General features: G+C 38.4%; 1 protein-coding gene across 1 annotated transcript in view; it reads left to right on the top strand.

Moving 5' to 3' along the window:
• The window catches only part of PLG (plasminogen), a 61,869-nt gene extending 35,243 nt beyond the window's left edge, over positions 1–26,626 (top strand). Inside the window, exons 21-38 of the mRNA XM_009688349.2 lie at positions 3,065–3,200; positions 5,651–5,757; positions 11,286–11,400; positions 12,233–12,372; positions 12,945–13,065; positions 13,189–13,307; positions 14,097–14,259; positions 14,887–15,017; positions 15,809–15,974; positions 16,714–16,880; positions 17,746–17,894; positions 19,729–19,822; positions 21,451–21,571; positions 22,411–22,485; positions 22,863–23,003; positions 23,931–24,037; positions 24,935–25,080; positions 26,226–26,626. Coding sequence (XP_009686644.2) covers positions 3,065–3,200; positions 5,651–5,757; positions 11,286–11,400; positions 12,233–12,372; positions 12,945–13,065; positions 13,189–13,307; positions 14,097–14,259; positions 14,887–15,017; positions 15,809–15,974; positions 16,714–16,880; positions 17,746–17,894; positions 19,729–19,822; positions 21,451–21,571; positions 22,411–22,485; positions 22,863–23,003; positions 23,931–24,037; positions 24,935–25,080; positions 26,226–26,387 — 2,360 coding nt within the window. The 3' untranslated portion in view covers positions 26,388–26,626. The remainder of the gene's footprint in view (positions 1–3,064; positions 3,201–5,650; positions 5,758–11,285; positions 11,401–12,232; positions 12,373–12,944; positions 13,066–13,188; positions 13,308–14,096; positions 14,260–14,886; positions 15,018–15,808; positions 15,975–16,713; positions 16,881–17,745; positions 17,895–19,728; positions 19,823–21,450; positions 21,572–22,410; positions 22,486–22,862; positions 23,004–23,930; positions 24,038–24,934; positions 25,081–26,225) is intronic.
• The last annotated feature ends 876 nt before the right edge of the window (positions 26,627–27,502 follow it).

The raw sequence follows: 27,502 nt of genomic DNA, 5'->3' as shown, positions 1-27,502 counted from the left end.
GAACAAATGGCTTCCTCCAACCGTGCCGAATGGCCAGGACGGGAGGCGCCTTTGGAAAGTAGGCCAAAAAGCCGGCTGCAAAGCCCACCGCAGTCCCTGAGATGGCTGCCTCTAATTCCGGCAGGCTTTGGATCATATCCTGGAGCTGTTTTTACTGCCAAGCATTGCCAAGCGCTGTAATCCTGATTTTGATCCACTATGGTAGAGGTTTACAAATTTTTAGATGCAACATTTAAATCTAAATCAAAAAGAAAATGAAAAGTTCCTTTCTGCACTAAGGTTTCAGTCCGTTTAATAGCCCAATCTTATGAGAAAAATTTTCATTTTATTTTTGGCAGCGGGGGCCAAAATCTGGACAGTATTAATACCTGCAGTAATCTAGTTGCTTTAAGACCATTTTTGTGAAAGGTGATATAAAATCATCTGTAAAATGCTAAGAACTAAGTAAAGCTCTTTAAATATATATTTTGAGTTTTAGAAGATTGTAACTCTTACAGAAAGTTCAAGTATTCTATGTGCTGAAAATACTAATCTTACTAGGGCATTCAGATGGCATGTCTTCATGGAGGCATTCTATATAATGACATGGACAGCAGCAATTACAGTTAAAAATATAGTTACAAGTTCGCAAACACATATGCAAAAATAACAGTAAATATAAATTTGATATATGTAGTTGTAAAATCTATATCTAGATAATTAGTTAGCTTTAGAAGTAGGAATATTATAGATGTTATTTAATGTTGAAGAAAGTGCACCTAAATTTGAATTCTAATTTCTAAGCTGTGTTTTCTCAGGTGAACAGGCTCATTCAAATCAGAAGAGACTTCTTGAGTAACTAATAATTATATATGTGGGCAGGAATTTGTAAGATTTGGGCTTTTGTCTGCAATTGTCTGCTTTTATATGCAAATCCTTTGTCACGTTCCTGTAAATATTTGCATTTCTGAATAAGGCAGTAATACATCTTTTTTACACTGAGACCTGCATAGGCTTAAAAAAATGATACCAAGAAAACTTACTGAGTTCTTATCACATATATTTTCATTTTTTTCTCAAAGTAGTATGCCCTGCCATGTAATCATAAGAGAAAAGGGGAAAAAATATATTTTAATGGCCCAAATCAAACCAATGTTTTAAAAAATTAAGTGCTGTAATTATAACGATAAGGTCAAGTCAAAGTGTCATATCAGAACAGAATTAAGGTTGCATGGAAGCCACACCTTAATACATTAGGAATTCTTTACTTTAATTTCTTGTCCTTTTGGGAGAGAATTGCAGCCTCTCTATAATATTGTTCTACCTTAGTTTAATATGATTTCTCTCTAAACTAATTTCATTCTAATGTCATTTTTGGCTTGAAATAACTAGGGGAATCAATGAGTCCTGTCCCTGTCACGTGAACTTTTATTGCATCCTTTTTCAATGTATCTTATTTTTTTTAGCTATTTTTTCTTTCCTGCATACTGTTAAACTGCCAACCCTTAGGGATAGGGACCCAAGGCCAAACTCTGCCTTACCGCACAAGAGCATACATCCAGCAAAAAACTCTCCAGTAACTTCTTTGGGTTTGCAATAGTATGAGAGGAAGCATAATTTGTCCCTTATGTCTATTTTGTTAATTTTATCTTGTTAATGCAAAAGGATCATTGAGAACAGTACTAATTTGCAGGCTGAACTGGCATACGGGAGGGAATTTAACAGGATCAGGAAGCATTTGTGCCTATATATCTCACCATAAGAAAGTGTAGTAGCTGCCAAGCCTTCCTCAGCCTAAAAGACATTTAATCGAATAGCCCTGGGGAGTCCCCTAATCACAGGCTATAGGTCAGGCTTGGATGAGCCTGCTTTGTGCCCCTTCTGCTGGTACTGGGCTACTGCTAAGGAAGAAGACAAAGGAAGTCCGTCTCTGCAGCTTTGTTGGATAAGCTGTCACCCATGAGGGGAGCCAGAGTCTCCTTCCTACCCAGTATGACTTTTGTCCAGCAATTGCATAAAGCAAAGCACAAGAACAGTGAACAGAGCAGGGCTGTGATATGTTGCAAAGACTGTGGGTGAAATATGCGTTTGGAGTTGAAACCATGCAGAATGGGGAACTCTCAGAGCCAAAAGTTAGTACAGTCATATCTTCATCTGATAGAGAAACTGTAAAAACCACAAGACTGATGCAAATCCATGACCCTGGTGCTGGAATCCTTAAAGTCATAGTTCTGCAAACTATAGCTTAGTATTCAGAATTTGAATAGGAACAATTGAAAAAGATGCAAATTCCTTTATGAGAAGGATGGTAGTTGAACATTTTGGGAGTTACTTAGTCCCTATAGCTGTACGCATGCCTATCCAATACATTTCGTGTGCAGCTGTAGCTCAGAGGCTGTCTGATTAATTTATTTACTAATTTATTCTCTAATGTTAATTTATTCCAATGGAGGGCAACATTGCTGCTTTGATTATTATGTGAGCTCAAGTGTGGAGTTATTTCAAGAAAAGTAAATTGAACATGAGCGCAGTGGTAACCCCAGTGACTGAGGCTGGCTTGTTTCTTGCAAAAGTCTTTGAAGAGAGGCAACTGTGATGCAACTGATAAAACTGAAATGATTACATATTTCACACGGGTAGTTATCACAAATGGACAGTCATTATTTCACATTGTCTTTGAGTCCCATTTCTCCACTCTCTCCAAAATATGAACTATCAGTTATTTCTTTTTGTCATTGAAACTGTGTCATTTTTTTCACTCCTTGGATCCTTTTCTCTGTTCCCACCATTTTATGCATTATATTGGTGCTACTTTTTATGACTTTCCAAATGATACAAAACACTGTTAAAGCCACATGTCCATCCTACCTTCCATTGTATTCCCTACCATCTGCTTCAATGACTCTACCCATTGCCATACTAGTGGACATAAGCTTTATTCATATTTTGTCACCATTAACACAATTATTACTGTAATTAAATGATGTTACTCACCAAGGTGACATAGAATTTAATAAGAAAATTTGAAATAAATCGTATTAGCATTACCATTGTCATTTTTAACTCTTTCTCTTTTCTTCTTTAGCCCTAGGAAATATACTAGATGGCTATGTAAGAACTGAGGGGGCTTGGCTGCTTAGCCCAAAGAAGCAAATTTATAAGACAAGTAGTGAAGAAGACTGCGCACAGCAATGTGAAACTGAAAATAAATTCACTTGCAGGTAATTTCTGCTGATTCCCATATGTTTCAATGCAGATGATGAAGTATTCTGCCTTATCTATTGACTGAACTTTTGAGAGACATTTTTAGAAGTATGTGTTTCTGAAATTTGTGAGAAAAACAGAAGATATGTAGAAAGTGAATGCCTGGGAGACTTGGGTGAAGACAGCAAAAACCGATATGGAAGGTTCAAAAATGGTGTTAGATTTTTATTGGAAAACATTATGATATCTTGATGCACAATCTGGCAGATTGAAAAACAGCTTGATGTGGTTTGATTAATGCTTTTACACTCCTTTTGCCATAAACAGTCATAAAAAATTGCTTGGAAATTAGTACAACGGTAATGACATTGCTTAGGTTCATTGCATTACCAATTATCCTGCAGCCACATCCATTATTCTGAGTTTTACTAGAGTTATGTAACTTCTGTTCACTTTAAGAAGTAGTCAGCCATCTAAACTTTAACCATCTGACTGTCCTAAATCCTATTTGCATCCAAGCCTTCTCTCTACATCTGCGTTTTACCAGGCCCAGGGAGTTAGGGAACACAGAGGGTGTTGGCCAGTCTACACCACTGTCCTTTGCTCAGACTCCTATCTTAATGAAGCCTATTGTACTCTTAATTCCTAGAAGACCATTGAACTTCAGCAGTAAAGCAGGCAGTAGTAGTAATGAAGAGAGATAATCTTTAATGCAGTGGGAGGCTTTCCTCCCATATGACTGGGGAGGTTTTATTCTCTAATCTTCAAGAGTTCTTGATCTACCACTTCTGTGGGACACTTTTTGAACTCTGAACAGGAATTGTCTGCAGAGTTGGAGCCTTTGGTTCCCTATCAGGGCTTCTATTCAAAGCAGGGATACCCTGCTGCTGAGTTTTTGACATGTCCTATAACTTTGTGTTCTAAATCTAAAAAAGAGGAATACCCAGCATCAGAAGGGAAAATTACACTTATTTTAAAGAGATGTAATAATAAAGGATCACAGAGGTACACTGCCTGAGTGTGTGAAGTATCATCTGCTCCCTTTGATCCTACTCCCCTCTCTGGAGACCACACAGAGAAGGCATCACTTCAGTAATACTTAGGTCAAGCAGGTGGAAAGGAAGACAGAGAGGCTGAGACTGTATATTCAGATTATATATTTACAGTTTGTAGAGGATTATTGTTCCCTGTTGGGACATGTTCAGCCTCTGCCTCAGACTGGATTCGGCATCACCAAAGTTTATGAGATTCTGACACTGGAATAACATCATGGCGTTCTATCCTTGCCTCCCTAATTAGTTACATTTGATAGATCAGTGATATTTCTTCAAATCAGTAAAGAATGGATAATATCTGGCAGGGAAGAGTCTGGGGGAAATGTGAATGGTAGGCATAACTTAAAAATAAGAAGGCCAGCATTGCAGGACAGTTAAATTAGTACTTCAAAACAATGAAATCAGGTCAATGTTCCAATCTTGTCATCAGTCCTTAGCAGTGCGTTGGACCATCCTTGTTAGCTACGTCTCTATTTGTAAATTAGACACTACCAAGAGTTGGGCTTAGAGCAGCGAGAACAGCTCCTAGCATGGTTTTGATCAAGAACAGCTAGCACTCCCCAGACAGCTCACGGACGCCATTTGGCAGTTAGCATTCCCAGCAGTAAGTTCAGATGTGCTCATTCTCTTTTGGAAGCTGTAGGAATTTACAGGTATGGATGCATCTAGACCATGTCAGTTATCGTCAGGGCTAGAAAACAGGCTTTGTCAGTATTTCGTTCCCTGGTATAGACCTAGCCACTGACTGCCATATTGCTGTTGTTCATTATTGATTCATAAACGGCAGACATACACAGAAATTACTTAGACTATCAGGAGGTTTCCTTAGATGATAATGTAAAGGTTACACCATCCACTCTAGTTTTACAGGATGTCTTATAAACTGGGCACTTACTGACTAGACAAATGGCAGTATTCTCCAAAGTTCTTACATTGCTTTGAATATGAAGAGATAGAACAGTTATCATAAGGTAATTTAAGGTGCTGGCTTGTTGTGTTTTGCCTGCTCCTTGGTAACTGCTGACATGCTTGAATTTACCGCAGAATATCTTGCTTCTTGAATGACCACTGCATTTTTTGAAAGAAGGCCAAAGTCCCTTGTGTGGGTGCTGTGCTTAGCATGTTCCCTGGAGTCTCTGACACATTATAAATCCTCTTTTATTTCCCTTGCCATAATTTGTTCGTGTAGCTGCCCTTCAACCTGTTTGATATAGAGACTTAGGGGTCAAAGTCACCACTGAAAATGGGAGCTGGGATACTCAGTGATTTGGGAGACATTAGTAAATCTTAAACACTGCTGAAGTGAAGTGCTTGCTAAAATTATAACTGAATACTAGAAAAGGTATTCAGAAAGATAATGTACACATTCAATTACTGTTTCTTACATTGGTCTCTCCTTTTAATTTCAACAGGGCCTTCTTATTCACCAGTAAAGACCAACAGTGTTTAACATTGGCTGAGAACACCAAAACAGCAGTAATATTCAGAAGAACAAATGCCGTTCTTTATGAAAAAAGAAGTATGTCTATATTTTGGTATTACTTCACTGAGCTTTGCTTTCCAGTGGAACTTGCATAAACCTGTTGTAAAAACAGGAGTCTAAGTCCTCCCTGGATCATGTGAAGAGGCTAGGTCAGCCCTTCCTTAGCTCCTGGTTCTTGCCACAATTGCTGATAAAGTGCTGGTGCCAGTTTTTTCCCCAGATCAGAAGTCTAGCATTTTTCCTACTCCCTAAATGTGGATAGCAGGATCCACGAGGCAGCAGAGAGCTCTGGGAATGAGAATGGCACTCAGAATTACTGAGGCGCTTAAGACTCCCTTCTTCTTTTAAACCAGCCTGATAACCTGTAGCTGCAACCTTTCTGCCTCTGCTGAGGTTACTAGGAAGTTGTGCTGGCAATGGTTTCTGCAATAAGCCTTTGCCCACTGGAAAACTGATGGCAACTATCAGAACATTTCATATACATCTCTAAAAATTCACGATTTACTTGGGCAGGACTCAAACAAACTTTATTTTAGTTTCATGTGTTGTCAAAAGTATTAGAGGTATTAACTATTCTTCAGTTAAAAATGAGCTATTTTTATAGTATTTATGTATTGTTATATGATGTTTCTACTCTTTAATTAATGAACGTTGATGATTTTTTTTATCTTAATCTATGTTTTAATGAATACAATTAATGAACATGGTGATATTTTGGATTCTCTATTTATGTATTTTATTCCTGGTCGTTCAGTTTTGTCATGAATGGGGATGATTTGACTGAAGTGTATTTAATCTGACATTCTATCGGAAGATAGTAAGTCTGTCTTTAAGAAATGTCAAAAATCCAAGTTCTTGATCATCTTTTGAAAAATCTATCACCGTATGCCAAATGCAGACATGTAATTGGGTTCTAAGACAATTTTTGACTTGCTTAATCAAGCACTGAACTTTTGCTATCTATGAGAAAGAAGGAATGTGTTTCATTTTTAGTGTAAAGTAAGTTTCATTGTCTCATTCTCTGACTTTAGTAATACACCAGGGAAAAAAGATCTTACTGATCACTCAGACATGTAAGATAATTAGCCGACTGTTTTTATAGAAATAGTACTGCTCTGTGTTAAATGACATAGTGAACATTGCCTTTCACCATGTGTTGATTTGTAAAGTTTTTTTTTTTAATTTTGACACATTTGAAAATATTCAGAATTTGGAAAGGATAGTAGCAACCATGGAGTTCATCTCCAAGTTCTCAGTTAATGCAAATCATTCAGTGGTTTCAATAGGCCAGGTCCTTAGCGAGAGTCAAGAATCACAACAACTAGACTGTAAATATCAATGAGCCCCATCTAAATGCATCTTTACTCCTGCACTGACTTCCTTGAAAGCCCTGTTGGATAAAGCAGCCTTTCGGGTACAGTACTTGCAAGGGGATTTTCTTGTAATAAATTCATAGCTTTGGCTAAATCGCAGCTGAGCATCCAAATGAGATTTTGTTGTGACATTGTAGATATAAGGAAAATACTTTTTCACTGTGGAGATGCATAAGCACTGGACCACATTGCCCAGAGGGCCTCCACCCTTGCAGATATTGACTGGATAAAGCCCTGCCTGAGGATTCTCATCCAGCTCAGAAGCTGGCCATGCTTTGAATGGGAGTTTGAACCAGAGACCTCCAACGGTGCTTTCCAAGCTAATTTTTTCCATGATTTTGTATAATTCTTGTATTTTTACATAACCTTTCAGGAGATACTTGACTTTTCTCTGATTTTCATATCAACTTGTAATTTAATTTTAACTGTTTAAATCACCAGAACGAATATAATTGAAGTACAACAGTAACCAGTTGCCTTTATTTAACTCCTCGTATGGCTTGAAAATCCTTTGATGCTTTAAATGGTCAGATCACTACTGGAATTATTTTTGCTGGCAGAGAATTTGGTTCTGCCTGAGTAACCTGTCTATAACAGCTGGAACTAACTCTCTGAAGTACATAAACAGCTGCCTTTTGGTATACGTAGCACTGCTAAATAATTTAATATTTTGAACATAAGATGTTTTTATTATAGCCAGAAGTTGGTAGGAGTTTCCCTAACTCGTGATTAAATAATAATAAGCAAATCTTCTGCTGTCGCTATTGGAGAATGAAAAATGAACGGATGCACTGGCAAGTAAAAAAACTTAAAGACTAGACAAATAGCTTATGTTTAAAAATTCCTTACTGATCTTGTTTCAGTACAGTGATCAAAAGCTGGACCATGGTTCTAGTTTAGCCTGCTATTTTTGAGATGTCATTTGGGTTTACTGAGATTAGAACCTGAATAACAGTCCTGCAGCATTCGGTGAGAATTAGCTACTGCATCCTTTTAAGCCTTTTGAGGTCACAGACAGATCTTAGTTTCTTGGAAAGCAGAGCAACCCCGTCAGTAAAGGTGTGAAAAACTGTAGTTTTACTGAAACTAAATATCCAAAAATTGTCCTCACATCCACCCATAGAAATCAAAAGATTGACCTAAATATTAGGAGCATCAAACATGAAGTTTATTTCAATTATTCTGTTTTCTCTGCTGGCTTATGAGTTTCCTGATTACCTCTGAACGACAGTTCCAAGATTCCAGTACAAAGCATGACAGAGTTCTGACTATCTATCTGACTATCTGACTATCTATCTATCTATCGTGTGTGTGTGTGTGTGTGTGTGTGTGTGTGAGAGAGAAAGGATTTCTCATCTCTTACTCATCTCTTCATTTTCAGAGTCTTAAATGATTATTTATCTTTATGATTATTTATGTTATCTAAGGATAACATCAATTTAATTTTCCTGTGTTACAGAACACAAGACAAAAGTGTAGCATATACCTAGGTAGATTATGTCTCTACTCCTAGTAGCTGCCTACTATCCTGATATTTCAAGGAAATTGCTATCACATGTCCAGATGTTTTTGAAATACTGTTGCTGAAATCAACTTTTTTTTTGATCAGAAGCAATTAGTATCTGAGAGCTAATTACTTTTTGTCTTTGCTTTCAAGAAGTGGGTGCTATTTGGCACAAAAAGCAGCTTTTTAAAATCGTTTTTCCTATTGTGTGTAAAATAGAAGGTTAACCAGGTCTGTGTTACAGAGAGAGTAATAAGAAGTAAAGCTTGAATTTGTAAATTGCTATCTACGTACCTGTTCGTAAATAGTTAACCCAAGTGGACATGCATTGAGTTTGAGGATCGAAGCTGGTTGTTTGTCATCGGTCAAAAAGAAAACTAAAGGTTATTTAAACGGTCAAAAGCTTATGCAAACAAAGAGAGTCAGCACTTGAATGATTCAGTGTTCATTTATTCAGTGTTTTTAATGTTAATTTATTGCGAAACTCTTGAGGGATCCAAATGGCTTCCAACTAAAATTTCTACAGTAAACTGAGTATTTTCCCATATATACGTTGAAATAAAGGAGATCCTAAAGATAGACCGAGAAATACAGATCTAAACTACCTATCAGCCTATAGAAGATATGGAACTAATTTCAGATTCAAGCATTAATTCTTTTCACTTTCGTCAAGACAGATCTGTAGGTCGCAGCCTTGAAGAGAAATGGCTTCATTGTCACTAGAAGGGAGGAACTGGCTAATGAAATATGCCCTGTGCATAGGCAAATTTTGAGTAGAGGGAACAAGTAAAGGTTACTAAATATTCCTGAAAAAAATAAAATCAGATTAGTGCTTCAATTTGGTCTCTATTTGTTTAGAAAAAAATGCATGGTGAAGTATGCATGGTGAAGCCTATCTTAAGTGACCAAATAAGAGACTGCGCGATGATTTGTTACATCTGCTACTAAGCACAATAAACAATTACACTAAGACAGTTTTGTGAATCTTGTGGCCAGTGTGTTTGGATTGTGGGCCTATGGCAACAACTGATTTTATCATTTAACTTTTACTGGCTGTTTGAAAAGTGAATAGAACTCTTGACTCAGAGATGATGAATTTGTAACTGCACGAACCTGCACTGTGGACCAGCCTTGCAATAGATACTTTTTAATGAGATCTTCATTCCTTTATATATATGTTGTATACTGATGGGTCCTGCACAGAGTGGCATTTGTGCACGTGATGTGTGTTAGGGTACGTGAACAAGGGTCTGAATTTCTGCTGGTTTTCATCAGCTTTAGGTTTGGGTGCCTGACATTCCTCATTCACTATTTTATATTTTGTTCCCTATAGCTTGATTAAGGCTGCAGTTTTGCAATACAGTGTGAGGCTTTTTTCAAGTTTTCCTTCAAGCTAGATCTTGTTAACAGTGTGAGCCTGCCAACAGTCGCACAGATACCTCTGTGAAAGTGATGCAAAAAAACCCTGGGAAAATAGGAACCTTTGGGGAGCTGGGAATACTTGAAGCCAGTATTGCTGCTAAGCACCATGATGTGAACCCATGACTTTTGGGCAAAGGAGCTATTAGATGAGTCTTCTGATTAGTTCTCAAAGCCAGAGGCCATACTGCCAGGTAGTGCCTCTTCCAAAACCACAGATATCTAAGATCTGAGGTAACTTAGAGAAATCTGATTTCCTTTAGCTGCGCCTTGGTGGAACTGACCCTTACATGCCTGCTTTCCGGTCTTAGCCATGAGCTCTTTGAAGGGAAAGATAATTGTTTCGTCTTCCCAGCACAATCTTAAAGGCTGCAATGTGATTATGGTTCCTCTTTCCTCCAGCCAGGAAAAAGTAACCATGTTGAGCTCTCGTTATTATTTTATGTTTTCAAGGCTACCAATAGAAATCCAGGCTTAAGTCACCGGTAAGAACTCCTCTTAACTTCTATAAAGACATAGTTTCATTTTTAACTCTTTCTTTCTTTCTTCTCTTTTTTTTTTTTTTTCATGGACACACAATTAAGTTCCAAAAGTTAAGAATGCTCAAAGTATTTATAATATGTACCTTTAACCAACTATCAATCTTATCTTGTACAGTGGAGAGTCATGATTTCAGCATAATATTGTGAATTAATTAAATTTCATTCGTGACAAGGTGAATCTTAATGAAACATTGTCATCTGTATTTATATGAAGGTAGCAAGTGGGAGCAAGTTAAAATTACTGAATTTTTAAACCAGTAAAATGCTGTGTGTATGTATCTGTGACTTTATACTGTTATCTTCTTCAACTGAACAGTTCTGTTTTAAGGCTTGATTTTAATTACTAGGCAAACTATAATAGTATCATTGGAGGCAACGAAAGAGAATGTGTTTGTGTTCTGTTATCATGCCTATAAAAAATATATTTTATCATTTAAATCTACTGTAACATGTACCCCAAAGAGCCATGTTTTGTTAGGCCTATTTTTCTGAGAATTCTCATTTAGGAGCTCTGGGCTTTCACATACATTTTTCAATATTAATTAATTCAATATTGACATCAGATAACTAGTATGTTTTTATAAAGTCAGCTCTCTATTTCTAAGGGCATAAGACACTCAGAATATGGCCAAATATATTTAATGTATTAGCATGAAAATGGATTTTCTATATGCTTCATTCCAACAGAAACATGACGATACTGATTAATCAAACGTATCATTTCAGTTTATCTTCTAGAATGCAAGAAGGGAAAAGGGGTGGATTACAGAGGAACAGAAGCCAAAACTCGGAAGGGTGTGCAATGCCAGAAGTGGGCTGATAATGTACCCCATAAACCAAAGTATGGCCTTTTCATATTTGCTTATATTTTTTTCTGATTTTTTTCTAAGTAGTTTGCACGTACTAAGTAGTTCTATAGGCAAATTGTTTGGTGTTCAGATTCTTCTTATGAAATAATTTCCCGTGTTTATCCTTCTCTAATCTAACTCATAAGTTGGAGAACTGCAATTGGGGGTTACGTGATCAAAGGGGACACTGTCAGTTTTGCAAGTTGTTTTTAAATTTTCTGGTCCTTAAATGAACAAAATATTGGACAGGGAAGCACTTGGTTCTGCTGAAGTGAAATAAGACTTTTTCATTAATCTCATCAGGGCAAGAATGTCATCCCTTGGCTTAAGGTATAAAATGTGGCAGATGAGATGGAGGTACATTATTTTATCAGTGAATCCATGGACTATTAACAGACCAATTGGATTTACTTAATACCTCCTATTGACACAATATAGCATTCAGATTACGGAGAGCTCTATCATGTTTCAGTGAACATCCTCTCACTGCATCTCCCAGGGAACATCCCGCGTGTGACAACAGGGACTTTTTTCTCTGTGTATTAAAAAGATACCTCAGCTCAACAAAAGTTACTGGAAGCTGAACAGCTGGTGTAAATGCAGGTATTGAAGATGTAACTAGCCTTTGAGACAACATATTTCTTGAAATTTATAGCTGTGACACTTCTAACTCGTCACCAGTGACCCTCAGTAGCAATAAGGAGACTTCTAATGAATGACATCTACAAAACGGTCCTCAGACAGAGATTTCATTTCTAGAGTTCAGTCAGCTGAATAGGCAGGACATTTCCCCTATCATCTAATCCCATTTTAACTCTGTTACAGTTACACACCTGAAAAACATCCCAATGCAGGGTTGGAGGAAAACTACTGCAGAAATCCCGACAAAGATGTAAAGGGACCCTGGTGTTACACAACAGACCCTGCTACCAGATTTGATTATTGTAACATTCCAGAGTGCGAAGGTCAGGATACGTGTACCTTTTTTCCCCTTTTTGGAAGATATGTTTAAGATTGTGAACTTATTATGATACTTTTATTTTTCATTTTAAGTGAGAATTTTTTCCAAACCTGAGTTTAGTTCAACCCGGAACCTTTCAGAGGTTTTCAGTACAAACAAGGAAGATGTTGAAAAAAAAAGAAAATAGCTGTACAAGCTTTTTTTTCCCTGATAAAGGATGTCATATTAGTTTATTTTCTTACCATCATCCTAAAATTGGACCAAAGAATAGCTGTTAGAGCAAAAGTCAAAAATCATGATAGCAGCAAGGCACAGATTTTCTATCATAGCTTAATACTTTTAATTTAGCTCCTTTTAAAAACATAGTCTTTTTAAAAGTAGAATACTATAGATGTAATCAACCAGTTAAAGTCACCTTACTGGGAAAAAAAGCTTTTTCTTTTGCCAAAGAAGGGCTGTCCTTCAGCCTTGCACTTTGATTATACTCTTGATGTTCAGGTGAGATCAATGTGAATGTTTATGGCCCAGTTCCATAGTGATTTGCTGTCTTGTCTTCATGCTGCCTTGTTCGTACAGTGGAGTGCATGCACTGCAGTGGAGAAAACTATCACGGAGTAATTGCAACAACAGTATCTGGGATTGAGTGCCAGCACTGGGACTCCCAGAAGCCTCACTCTCATGGATACCTGCCTGAAAGGTGAGTCAGACTCAGTGCTGAATAATTTGTTGTCAGGGTGGCTGGAAGGCCACTCCATTGCAGAGAGGCTGATCATTACAGTTAGCCACTAGTGACTTCTATTTTTTAATTTTTTCTGTTCAGTTTTCCAGAGAAGGATCTGAAAATGAATTTTTGCCGTAATCCTGATGGTGAACCTAGACCCTGGTGTTTCACTACCAGCCCCACTAAACGCTGGGAATATTGTGACATACCTCGTTGCAGTGAGTCTGCCTTTTAGAGATCTAGGCACAAAGAGACCATTTTGCAAAGAGCTAGAACAAATAGAAAAGGCCTCAAACATAAAAGACAGAATAAAAGATTGTACTAACTTTAATCTTGAAGAGAAAAAGAAATAACCTTAAAATGAACCTCTGGTAGCTCTTTAGGTGATAAAGGTTTCTGTCATAGGCATTTCTAGTGGTTTTGCCTGGAACACGTCTCTCTGGGTGTGTTTCTTCATGACCAGCTGTCTCAGTGGTTCTTATCTTTCTTCTGTGTTCCCCATCTGATGCTAAACAATATCACTCTTCCTGAAAATCTTCTGATCTTTGTTCTGCTTCTCCAGTTCAATTCTCCCTTTTTAGATTTTCTTTTCCCCTAAACTCCTGCCCTTGCCGCATTACTTTTGCTTGGAATTTTTCTCTAGGCCTCATCCTCACTGTCTCTAGCTCTCACCAGCTAGAGTACATCTCTTTTTTATCTGTACCTGTAACCTGTATCTGTCGCTGTTGTGCCCACCACTTTCATCCCAGTTTCCTGACTACTGTAAAAAAGTGGATGGAAATGCCCTTCTGGAAGTCTGTTTGTTCGTGAAAATGTTAAAGCGGAAGTAAGAAGAGATAAGAAGATATATTTAGATATTTTCTCTACTTTTCAGACTTTCCAAACATTTTAGACTTTAAACCTTGCCAAAAAAGAAATTCTAATTTAACTGTAAAAGTCAAAGTGAATTGTTTTTTCTTATATGTCTTGAAGACAACGCTCAAATTCAGTTCCTTTTTTTGGTATAGCTAGCCCCCCACCAAGTCCCAAGCCAGGGCGGCAGTGTCTGTCAGGAAGAGGAGAAGACTACCAAGGCAAGATATCTGTTACTGAATCAGGAAATACCTGTCAGCACTGGAGTGCTCAGTCTCCTCACAAACATGCCCGCACTCCTGAAAACTATCCCTGCAAGTAAGTGAAACCTCTTCATTATTCAGCGTCCATGAGAAGTGCCAAGGCACAGAGCTACCTCATCTTTCGCCAACTCTGTTGAAGTAACAGCTCTGCTGTTCTTATGTTACAACAGCTTGCATGATTCCTGTTTCACTCCTCCTTTTCAGTTTTCTTTTTTCACTTTTATTTTTATTTGATTCTTTGTTCTTGAGTACTAGTGTATCCTCCTCTGGCTTTCAGGCTCTTCGTAAATGTCTTTCCCCCTCTTCAGTTTATGCTTTTACTGTATTCTTGTTCAGGAGAAGCAACGTGGAGTAAGAAAGTTGTAATGATGATCTTCCCTTGTGGTTAGACTCTTTCACCCTATGTTTCTGCTATGCTGCTCTTGGGTTCAAAGTACTAGACGAAGTACAATCTCTCAGTACATCTGTCAGTCTAGCAGGTAACTGATGTGTCGTATCCAAAACACCAGTGCACTGCAATTACTCATCTATAAACCAAGTATGTATCATCAACAAATGACAGCAACAGTTATTCACTTGTAAATACTACAGTAAACTGGGCAGCAAGGCACATTCCCCTACTGTTCATAGCCTTTATCAGGTCTCCACGAGATGCTTTTCTTAGTTAGGGTTTCTGTTTCAGGAACTTAGAGCAAAACTACTGTAGAAACCCCGATGATGAGAAGATGCCATGGTGTTACACCACCAACAGAACCGCTCGGTGGGAATATTGCACCATACCCTCCTGTGATGGGACAGAGCCAGAGAACCCTGGTAAGAACAACAGGAGATATCTCAATGTGTAAGTGAGGTGTCCTCAGTTTTTGTTTTGAAAAATATCAGGTGAATCTTTGATCAGTTGTATTATTGCTATCACTCTGATTATTATTATATATCAGTTGAACTCCTGGGCCTGGTGTGGAGCCAGGTTTCTACTTTCAGTCTGGTGGAAAAGTGCAGAGAAAGTATAAATCACCTACAGACCCAGCTTAGGAAAAATTACAGTAACAACGATCTTTTCCTTTTGCCAAGTAGTGTTCCCCCCACCTCGAAATTTTTAAATGCTCCATGCAGAAGATAATTAGCTTCATATGCCACCTCCTGAAAAATTCAGTTCAAAGCAAAACCTAGGATAATTTAAGGGCAATGAATCAAGGCTCCATAAAAAGTAATCAAAAGAAAGTTCTCCTTACACAAGGCAAGCTTACTCCACACATGCATCTGTGGCAAAACCACAGGCATTCTCTACTCTGGAGAAATTTAAATCCAAGTGTGAACTTCTCTGGATCTTTAAGTGAAATAAATCTGTATGCATGATAGTAAGATTGATGTACCAGTGCTTGTAATGAATAGAATCTCGCATATGAAAGCAGTCCGCAACATTTTCACAAACATTTTTGGAAATCTTCCTTTTGATCTATAGTCTGAGTAAGACTTTGTTACAGAGAGCATCCTCTGGCAGTTAGAATTACTCTGTTTTTTTATTTTCTGTTGGTTTTTCTATGCTCACGTATAAATATCAAAGTATTAAGATGCAAGGGACTGGTTTCTGTTATTCACTACAGCTGTTGATGTGCCTGAGCAGGCTCAAATTACTGAGGAGTGCTATCAAGGCAATGGCATGAATTATCGTGGCACGACTTCTCATACTGTCACGGGAAAGAAATGTCAAGCCTGGAACTCAATGTCACCACATCGTCACAATAAAACGGCAGAACAATTTCCAGATGCGTATGTTTATTTCACATTTCTGTGTTTCACTGAACAGTAACCCTTAATGAGCATATTTTTATTTGCAGCATCTTTACACAATAACGATTTTAAAGTTGGGAATGTACTCTATAAAAATTATTCCTTTCATTATTTTTTTAAATGTGGAAACATTTTCTATTAATTTCAACTTTAAAATAGACCACCGCTGTCACTGTTATGTTTTAGTGTCTAAAACATATTTTTACATCACTTTGAAAAGGGTTAAGAGGTGTCATTTCCCTTATGCTGAACTGAACTCTTTCTACTCGTGAGTTTATTCGGGGGCATAGGTCTTTGCTTGCTAGTTTGCAGTTTTATAGAGTTTGAGGAAAGGATGGGTTATTTTCTTAATCTTAATATTTAGTATTTATTTGTTTATTCCAAAATACAAAAAAAAAGTTTCTTCTTAAAAGCTATTAATCTCTTTCATTGCGTAAAAAGAATGTTATATTTGTATATGTGTGAACATTTACTCATCTATATTCGGAAACAGTATTACTACTGTAAGTATTAATCAGTGAATATGTATTTGCATAATTAAATATTCTGCAAACGTTGCTTTTTTTTTTTTTTTGGCTGGGTAGAAAAAGGATTTCTGTGATATATGGAAAAAATGAATATCTACTACCTCGGCACCATACCTATTTTCTAAAATATTCTTTCAAGTTCTTTTTAGAGCTTTGGCGTGAATGGGAATACCATATGTTTACATTTGTAGGGACCTGAAGCAGAATTATTGCAGAAACCCAGATGCCGATAGCCGTCCATGGTGTTACACCACTGACCCCAGTGTAAGATGGGAGTACTGCAACCTGAAGAGGTGTGAAGATCCTACGCAAGCGATTTTACCCAAACCTCCTCAGACAACACTAGAACCAAACCCTGGTATGAATACTTCCCAAGTCCCCAAAGAGCATTGGTAACCAGTAAGATGTACGTTTGATGGAAAAGTCACACAGAATTTAATGAGGATGAAAAACAGGGAACTCCAAATAATTATACAATTTAATATAAGACTGTATTCATTCTATTAATTTTCTGAACAGTCTTGTAGAAGTTTATAGCAGAGTTTCTGTATACAATTTTGGATGGATACAACATCTTTTATCTACTACATCCTGCAATATAGGAAACTCAAGGAAACCGACGGTTGGTAGCCTCTACGCTACTGGGAGAGGGCTAACAGCAGTGACAGCTAATATAGAAATAATGGTATTTTGCTGGCAGCTGTTCTTAGGATGTCTTTTCCTGGGCCACGCCTTCACATTTCTGAATTCAGTTCAGATGCAGTTTTGCTGTAGAGTAGATGATTAGTTTGCTGCAATTTTCATTTTTTGTTCTGTCATGTTCTACTAGTTAAACAACTAATAATTCTGGCTAAAAGTGTATGACTGCTCTTTACATATTGCAAAATGGGGGGAAAGGGGCAGGTGACAATGTCCATAAGAAAAAGACTTTATAAAAGTTGGTCTATGTGGTGCTAGCTTCTAGAGTCATGAGGAGTCTAAGCTTTCTTTGATTTCTGACCTTCATGATCGTGAAGAAAACCTTGAAAATAAAACAAATTAAAATGTGATCATTAGCCATCATTAACACTGTCCTAGCCTTCTTTCCTTATATATATACAATACAGGATGCGTTGGTCCTAGAAGTAATTACTCCATCTTATTTCCGTTTCAGTGCTATCAGCTATGGATGTGACCCAATGGCTCATGGTTAACAGTTGTTTCTTTGTCCTCTTTCTTTGCAGAATGTATAAATGGTAATGGTAAAGATTATCGTGGCACAGCAGCAAAAACTGGAAGGGGCAGGACTTGTCAAGCATGGAGTTCTCAAACACCTCATAGCCATGACTATTTCACTCCCATGACTCATCCAGAAGCAGGCCTGGATAAAAATGTAAACAGCTGTTCATGTAATGCTTGCTATCATGGAGTGTTTTCTCCTTTCTTCATGACACCTCAGCAAACATTTCCTGCTGGATCTTTGTGAATTAATTTCTTCTCCTCAGTCAGTCCAAGATCCTGACTGTGCTAACTCTTGTTAATGTAAGGAGTCTATACTTTTGTGAGACACAGATGTCCAGTAGGTCTGTCAAATGCTTCTGCAGCCCCTGCAAAGGGCTTCAGATGATGATTTGCTTCTCCTTGCAGGTGAGGACTATTTGGAGTTGGTCTGTGGGCAGTATCTCTGCCTTTGGAGAGATTTCTGCTGAAAAGAGGAACTGGGGATCATAGGTTTCAGTGGTATCAGTGAGGGGTGAGGTGGTGAGGGATCCAATATTCAGTGCAAGTTCCTTAGGGTAGATACTTGAAGGACTGAAGCCCTCATTCTCTACTAATACCATCCTCCCATATACATGCCATAGCCCATCCTACAAGAATATATATACCTCTAAACCCTTCGGTAACTCTTCCCCACCTCTTCTCTAGTCCTAACATGCCTAACTGTTACTAGCTCTCCTGTTCCCAGCCGATGGCTGCTAAGATTTGTAACATCTCCCACACAATATTCACCTGGTTTCTGGTAAGCTGTGTATGTGACATGAAGAGCTTGTCTGATGTTGCTCGTTTGAACTATTTCTTCTCCAGGTGCATGGTTTTGGAGCTTGGTCTAACCAGTCCTCTGATGGTATCAAATAAGCTGTACTGAATTCCAGATCAAATTGGGGAAACTCCCTCTGAAAAAGCTGCTTGTCATAACTTTTTGGTTCTTGCATAGAGCAAATAATAAATTCTTGTGGAACGGAAACAGAGATCTCCTCCTTTTCCCTGAAACATTAGATATGTTTCAGATTAAGGAAGAGAGCTAAAAAATATCTAGTAGAATTTCTAAAATAGAAAGGAGGCTGAGAAGAGGAAGTCCGAGTTCAGGAGTTTAGACTGTTTTGTACTCTCCCTGACAACTCCTGTGGACAATGTGGCAAACTGTTCTCTGCCCATGCTCCTTCTCTTCTGTCTGCATTACTGAACACGAGGTCTGGGCAGGGGAGAGAGGGTGAAGATACTCTGGAAGAGCAGAACTGTGTTAGAAGGTCTGTGGCAGTGGTCTTGTTTGCAGTATTTTAGAGTGGCTAAGAAGCATATATGGATAGTGGGACTCAGTTTGAGATGAAAACGTCTAAATTCGCAGGTCTACACCTGACTGCATGCTGTTGTGTGAGGTGTCTGTGCTGAATGGAGATCGGTCAGTATGACCAGGGAAACCTAGAGAGTGATTCAGCTGACCAGACACCCTATATCAGAATGAAATGAAGTGTTCAGCTGTGCCTCTGGGATGGATAGGCATCATCTAGTTGTGCAAGAGCAGCTTACACAATACTCACTTGCTGCACAGTCATGCAAGCAGATGGGGTGTGAAAAGACCTTAGGGCTGACCCTACCATTCCTACTAACTGCAGCAGAAGCAGGAGTAGACAGCTTAGTTCTTTAGAAAACCATGTCCTAGGTCAAGATCTTCAACTTCCTGAGAATCTAGAGGTCTAAGCTTGCACCAGTGGATCTTGCTGGCTGAAGACAGTTGTACGAATATCGTTTTTATGACATTTTTCTAAATCCACAGAGGGAATAGAAAAATGACACAACAATTTTTGCCAAAAGGAATTAGGAATCTTTCATCAGCAAGAAAGTGAAAAAACTATTTCCCAAATGTAATTCAGTATTATTTTAACATATACATTGATAAACTGTTTTGTCCTCTCGTTAATAGTTGGTGTTTTCATTCTTTGTTACAGTATTGCAGGAATCCTGATGGAGACGTGAATGGACCTTGGTGCTATACAACAGACCCAAGAAAAGCCTGGGAGTACTGTGACATTCCCAAGTGCCGTAATTATTTCTTTAAAGACTAGTGTCTCCCTTTCTTATAACCTTGTATGAACAGTGGAAGACATTCACTGATCAATCTGAGACTGATCCAAGAGAGTGCAATAGCTTTAGACTGGAAATTAAGGTTCAGAGAAGTGATACTGAAAATCCTTGTCTAAACTCTTAAGAATGGTGCTTATTCCTTGGAATCTCCAAAAGCAGCACAAGATTTAGCTGGAGCCTGCTGAAGTTCATGAGGGTTTTGCCATGTGTTTCAAAATGGGGCTGTTCCTACAGAATTTCCTCCTATTCCTGCTTGGTCACCTGGCATAACCAAGTCATATTTGTGACCGCACTGAAGAGGAGATGCTCTTACTCAAGCAAAATTCAAAAAAACCCCAAACAAACAAACAAAAAAACCCCAAACCTGCCGATGCAGTTCTGATTTTGTCCTGGATATAAAATCAGATTTTACCTCCTCTGGTATTGTGCCGTATGTGATGGTGGAAAGTGCATCTGGTCCCGGATGTTTAAGCATATTCCCTTATCTTCGCTACTAGCAGTAAAGCAGTTCAGTACTCTGAGGCAGTATGGCAAAGTGGGCAATTACAATGTTTTAGAGCGTTTTTGCTTTCACATCCAGCAATAGCAAAGGCTATGCCAGGAACAGAGGTGGTTCCAAACACCCAAAAGAAGGGTAACTTTATTGCCACTGTATCCTCTCAGCTTGTTCCTGTGAGCAGCAGAAAAGGTGCTTTTACATTTCAGTATCTCTGATCAAAAGCCCAAAATGGAGCAAGCAAGAAAAAGAAGGATATTCCATAACATGCATATACTGTAACTGTAAAATTACTACTGCCTTCAAAATACTGGGCTGGGCCTCTTAGGGGAAACAAACTAGCTTTTCCATATAATTACAGTCTTCACTTTGTAGATCCAAATTCTCTTTAAAATTAGCACTTTTTTCAGTTGCTCAGTTAAAGAGTAGAGGAAACATGGCTCGTGCCTTTAACTTCATTAGTATCTTTTGTTGGCACCAACAAATTCTCCATGCCATATTATTAAAAGTCAGTTTCCCATAACTAAACAAAAGCAACCTTTTTTGAAGTGTTTGGAGGCATTTTGAAGTACCAGAAGGTGGACAAAATTTTGTTACCCAAAGACAGTGATTGAATTACCACTGAGATACCACTAAGATAAGTACAAATACAGCTGGTAGTGCAGCTTTTACATTGCTGTCTTCTGTAAAAGTACATCTGAAGAAGAGGTTAGGAGAGTATCTTTTCTTTCTTTCTTTCTTTCTATCCATCTGTCTGTCTCTCTCTCTCCCTTCCCCTCCTTTTTTCCTACACTGTAGTTCCATTCTTGCATAATTTCCTGCCCACTGATATACAGATGGAAAGTGTGCTTGAAAAAATTTTGCCAGGCATTATACTGAAAGTAATATACTAGATACAGGCAATTTTAAGTGTTCCAGATGAATGTAACCTAACAACATATAGGTGGTTTATTGTGTATAATTGCCTGCACAGGGAATCAAAAGGTGAAGACATAAATGTAACAGGTTCACTTCAGAGTTTTTTGAGTATAGTAAGCGGTATAGCAAATACTTTGAAGTTCCTCATAGTGATTTCTTTCTTATTCTAAAGCTCCTGCTCAGTATGAGTGTGGAAAATCCAAGTTCAGGCCAAAGCTGTGCGCTCAAAGGATTGTTGCTGGGTGTATTTCACATCCACACTCCTGGCCCTGGCAAGTCAGTCTCCGGACAAGGTATAGCTTTTCCACATTACATTAGACTTTACAATCAAGGAACCAGGAAACAATATAGACCTTGCATCTTACAGTATGTTGTAGTATGTAGTTGCAACATTCTAATGGGAATCTTGCTTTTAGTTTAAAAATAGCACAAGGCTTAAATCCTTTCAAACTAAAACTTGAAAATAAACATTAAATTATTTATTTCTTGTAATTTCTGTGATAATATTAAGGAATGTCATTCACATACTCAGGAATGCTCCAGTTGTGTGATAAATACCTATAGAATAATCACAATTGGTAATTTGAAAATTGTTGTTATCTCAATAAAATGCAGAATGAATTTAAAACTGTCACTGTATCCTGGAGCAGAACCAGTATCTCGCAAGTTGAAATAGCAATTTGCAGTATGGCTAGTAGACATCTTGATCAGCCCTTCCACCTGAGCATTTGATCCTAATGGCTAAGTTGTTAGCAAAACTAAGTATCCACTCTGATTCCAAAGCTGTCTGGCTGTAGTCAGAGCTAAGTAAAAGGCATAATCTCTAAAAGTGGATACATCACTGCATGAAATGTTTTCCAGTAACAGAAATACTGGTTAATTAAAACAGAGATCTGGCTGTTTTCATAAAAGGCCTTATAAAGATGTCCACAGAACTTACTAGCACTCTAAGAAATATTGTCCAAGGAAAACAAAATGTTTGATTCTTAATGAAAATGCAGAATAATGTCTTCAGATTGTAAAGGCCTATATGTTAGAAGGATGATAGTCTACATCATGAATTGCAGTGCAATAGAATTAACTTCTCAGACTTAAACTTATGCCTTTTTCATGTCTTTCTGCTCTCTTGCAGTTTTGGCCTACATTTTTGTGGGGGCACTCTGATAGATCCACAGTGGGTTCTTACTGCAGCTCATTGTTTAGAAAAGTAAGTATCTGTTGTAACCTGCAACAACATTTTCTTACATGGTTTAGAAAAATCAGAGAAGAAAAATGGGCCCAATAACCAGCTTGAACTATCTCTTGTCTCTCAAAAAGTTTAGTGTTGAGCCAAGGCTGTTCATCAATCATTAGAACAGAATTTTGATTGAAAAAAAATGGATGACAGTGTTAACTTTTACCAACTAATACGCATAGCAAGCCTTGATTTCATGTGCAGGTAATAAGAGATTAAGAAATTAAGCTTATGCCAAAGATGGCATTGTTTTTCTGATTTTGACATAACAAGGTGGCCAACAGTGTCATAAGTAGTCTACATCCTGGGTGTGTGCTTATCTGCTCACCATGTGCAACCATTTCCAATAGGTCATCACGGCCATCTGCATACAAAGTATTCCTTGGATTACACAGAGAAAGAGCGTTAGAGACATCAGTGCAAAAACGAGACGTTGAGAAATTGTTCAAGGAGCCACATGGGGTAGACATTGCTCTGCTGAAACTGAGCAGGTACCATTTCACCTGAGGTGTTCCTCTGTTTTGATGTGACAAGTGGATTTGTCTGTATTTTGACCAAACAGTGTGTGTCAGCATTGTGGAAATGAATGTTGTTCCTACACCCAATGGGTTTAATCAACTATTTAAGAACAAGCCCTCCCTTTGCGTCTCTTTCTTCCCTTTCTGCAGAAGCTCTAGTGGAAACGAAGGTGTTTCAGTTGCAGAGCTTCAGAAAGGGAAAGGGCTGATTTGGGAGTGGAGGAGAGAGAGGAACAGTGACCCAATTTGGTAGTGCACTAAGTAACAGCTGCTGTAAGATGAGGTGGGGGTGGCAGAGTAGGAGAGGGCTTATGCCTAGAGGAGCTTTCACTCTGTGGTTTTCCCAACATGCTTTTATGTTTATAAAGTCAAGAGGAGTGAAACTTGCAGTATTAGGATGATGTGACCCCATCAGTGTGCATTCAAACAGCATGCACATTTGATGCAATACCAAGTAAGGCCCTTCCTGCATATATTTTCATTGGTTATAAACGCTGTTTAAGGTGCTGTGCAGTCCAAAGGAATACATCTATACAGTGCACTTCAGAAAAAACCTTACTTAAAGAAAAGATTCCTCCAGGAAGGCTGTGATGTTTGAATTGCAGGGGTGCTGAGCACTGCTAGCTCTTATTGCTCTTGCTTGGACAGGAGCACAGCGTTGGAAAAGTTCTACTGCATCAATAATACAGTTTTCTTGAAGTCATTTCAGAGTCCCACTAGCAACCTGACAGTGCTCCACCTTAAAATGAGTTGTGTTTCACTTCCCCCACCCTTACCTGAAGCTGAGCATTTCAGAGAAAAAAGGTTGATTGTGTATAAGATCTCTTCAGAAACCTAAAGGTGGTCTCAGGGATAAATGTGCTAATGATTTTTCTTATAGGAGTCTTTTGTTTTTTTCAGCCCAGCAGTCATCAATGACCATATAACCCCAGTTTGTTTGCCTAGAGAAAATACCGTGTTAGGAGGAAGAGAGGAGTGCTATGTGACCGGCTGGGGGGATACAAAAGGTGAGACATTAATGCATTTGAAAGCTCCATAGTCTTGGAAGAACACAGTACATACCTGTGTCCAAACTGAATGCTCTCTGTGTCAGAAAAACCCCAAACAAGCTTGCGTGAGCATGTATTTCATCAAAGTTCACCAGGTATTGCCTTTCTTTCCATTGTCCCCCTCTAGTTTAGATTCTCCTGTCACTCAGAGCTATATAAATTGAAATTCCTTAAACTCATACAAAAAGAAGAGAATTGAACCTAAGAATCTACTACTTCTTATAGCTCAGTCCACTCTGCTTTTCCCCAAAGCAGGCATTTAAACAAACAAAAGGAAAGTTTTTCTAGACTTAGGCTATTTCCTAATCACATGAAGGTGAGTTTGCTCATCCTCTTGAGTGATTTTTTCTCGCAGCCAGGCTGGTCCAGAAGATCTCACTCAAATGCAAGCACACCCTCATTTTTAATACCTCTCACAGTGCTTTGACTGAGGAAAGCAGCAGTACCTTCTCTGCCTCCTTGCTTGTGCTCTTGATGTCATTTTCCACCTTCTGTTTACTTCCTACCTCCCTTCTTCTACAGATAGGAAAATTCACATATAGAGAAATAAAATGCCTTGGGAACAACTCCCACAGATATCAGTGGGCACCAGATCCGTAGGGATGTACTGCAGGATGGGGGAGGGCAATCAGTACTATGTGGATTTCAGTGATGGGTAGAGAGTGATAGGTACCATAGTCATGATAATGCCTACTAATTTTTGTATTACTTCATGTTATGTGCAGCAAGCTTATGCATAGTGCATAAAGATTGTGGTATCATGTTACTGCTTATTGCTGTCATGATGTTCGCTCTATGATGTTGCACATTTATCCTTGTCATTTATCTTGTTTTGCTTGTTTTGTATTTGCAAAGAAACTGGTGGAGATGGCTACTTAAAGGAAACTGGTTTCCCTGTAATTGAGAATAAAATATGCAATCGCCCTGAATTTCTGAATGGAAAAGTCAAAAACCATGAGCTCTGTGCTGGGAATATTCATGGAGGCACAGACACCTGCCAGGTAAGAAAGTCTGTGAGTGTCAAAGTTCACTGTAAGCACATTCAAATCAAATAGTGCTCTGCTTTCTGGGCTTTAGAGGCCCAGAACTGGCCTCAGGATGGTGCCATACCACATAGCATAAGAGCTGAACAATGCACATGGATTCTGCTCTTCCCTTGTTCCCTTGCCTGCTGTTACAAAGTGGCACAGGTAATTTTTCAGGGAAGTCTGAACTACTGAGCACATCTTAGTGCATGGCTACCTGAGCTAGGTGTACAGGAACTGGCTTAGAATGACTAATGGTTTGTTTTCCCCAGACTACTTTGCTTGTCTCAGCTAGACTATCTCCAGTATCCAAGCTATCTCAGTTAACAATTTGAGTCATCCCATCTGAGGATCAAGTAACAATACACTGTGGTCTGCCATGCAGATGTACCAAGCTGCCAGTGCACTTAAAATCACACCGTGTGAGGCAAACTACATGCTACGCTTTCCTTTTGCTGAAAAGGAAAGATATTATTGGCAATTGTCCATAATGCCTAGCAGGCATGGCATGAAGTCTCTCTCTAGAAGTCTAGATTTTTAAATTCAGTTCTTCAGTTTCTTTAAATGCGTGAAAGGGCTTGCAAATGCTCTTAACCTAGTGAATCAAACTGGAAACTTTCCTCCCTGAAAAGCTGGAAATGACTCTGTAAAGATTTCTGAAAACAAGTACTGACCTGCCTCAGCAGCACAGCTACCCTGAATGCAAGTACTGTGAGGGGCAAGCAGGCCATGGAGGGATGTGCACTCCTGTCTTAAGAATGGATGCATTCGGCTTGTCTTGGATCATCGAGTAAAAATAGGAAGCCATAAAGACCTCGGAGGATAGACTGAACAACTTACTACTTAACAATTACTAAGGGCAATCAGATTACCTCTCACCAAATCCCCTTACTTCAAAAATAAATGTAATTCCTGGGTGGCGAGAAGAGATACGTTTACAAAAATGTCCACCAACATGTGTAGAAAACTCTTCTCTGGCTAAAACTCAGGTATTTTTTTATAACTTGTGTAGATCTCACATGCAAGAGATATTTCTGTTTCTGTGCCACCTGTGAGAACTCCAGTCTTTGCATATTATCTGTCACTGAGAGGGTCATCCTGTTCTTTCTCATTCTGTTTAGGGGGACAGTGGAGGACCTCTAGTCTGTCTTGATCAAGATAAATTTGTCCAACATGGAGTCACCTCCTGGGGCCTTGGATGTGCCCAACCTATGAAACCTGGTGTTTACGTCAGAGTTTCTAACTACATTCCTTGGATTAATAATATAATGAAAAACTACTGATCCTGGGTATGGACTGCCCTCACCTGGAAAGCAGTACGCACATTAGAAATAGAAGATTCCAAGTGCAATATTAAAGCTACAATCATTCCTAAGAAAGTAAAATAAATATAATCAGCCATTTTAAATCACTATAAATTAACAGTCATTGCCAAGAAACCTAGCTGGTGAGTTGTTACTCTCTTTCCAATACGTATTTGACAATCTGTATTTGACAATAAACCTACCAACCCCTGAAAATACTTGTCAAAAATCCCAGTATCATCTGTAACAGGACCTCTACATTTCAAACTTATATTAAGCTCTAGAATGACTTCTTCTAAGGTTCAATTTCCCAAGATGTTGAGCCTCCAATAAACGAGGAGAACTACTGCTCACTTTCTATGAGGCATCTGACCTTCTTACCCACTTAATGATCTAAAACAAAGAATAGTCTCACTGTGGATGTCCTTTATGCATGCCAAGTTTTATTAGATGTATATTCTATGGCATCAAATACATGGGATGGAAAAGAGAAGCAAATGCCTTTGATTTGTATTGTCATATTTTTTATTGACATGGAAAACTATGAGTCAGCAAAAGTACAACTGTTGCACCAGAGATACAATATAGTGAATAGAAAATAGACCAACCTAACGTTAGTCCATAGAAATAGCTGAGAAATAGCTGATATCAGTCATTGCAGCAAGTAATGACAATGCATGTATTGTATTATAAAATTGTCAGCAACAGTACCAGTCTTGTCTCCCTATGTAACCTCTACATGTATTTTCTCCTCTAAAAGAAACGATTTACATATGTCTATGGTTATAGAAAATGAAAACTGTGCTCATAGCACAGAATTCTTAAAATTCTTAAAAAAGAATTCTTAAAATTCTGTGTGGTTCTATAATGGCAAATTTCCTCATGACATTTGAAGGAAAAGACCAAAAAAGACCACCCTCTCCCCAAAATTCAGTGTTGATCTGCTGAATATACAAGTACCGTTAAATATATTAGGGAAAATCCCCCCCACCGCTGTTCTCTATGCCTAACAATGACAAATTTCTGAACCATCAGTCATCTCATTCTTCATTCTATCAGCTATTTCTTGTTGTCCAAAAAAAGGTTTGACTCCC

The sequence above is a fragment of the Struthio camelus genome, chromosome 3 (genome assembly GCF_040807025.1).
Source record: "Struthio camelus isolate bStrCam1 chromosome 3, bStrCam1.hap1, whole genome shotgun sequence".
Lineage (NCBI taxonomy): Eukaryota > Metazoa > Chordata > Aves > Struthioniformes > Struthionidae > Struthio > Struthio camelus.
This window is presented reverse-complemented; position numbering and strand designations above follow the sequence as displayed.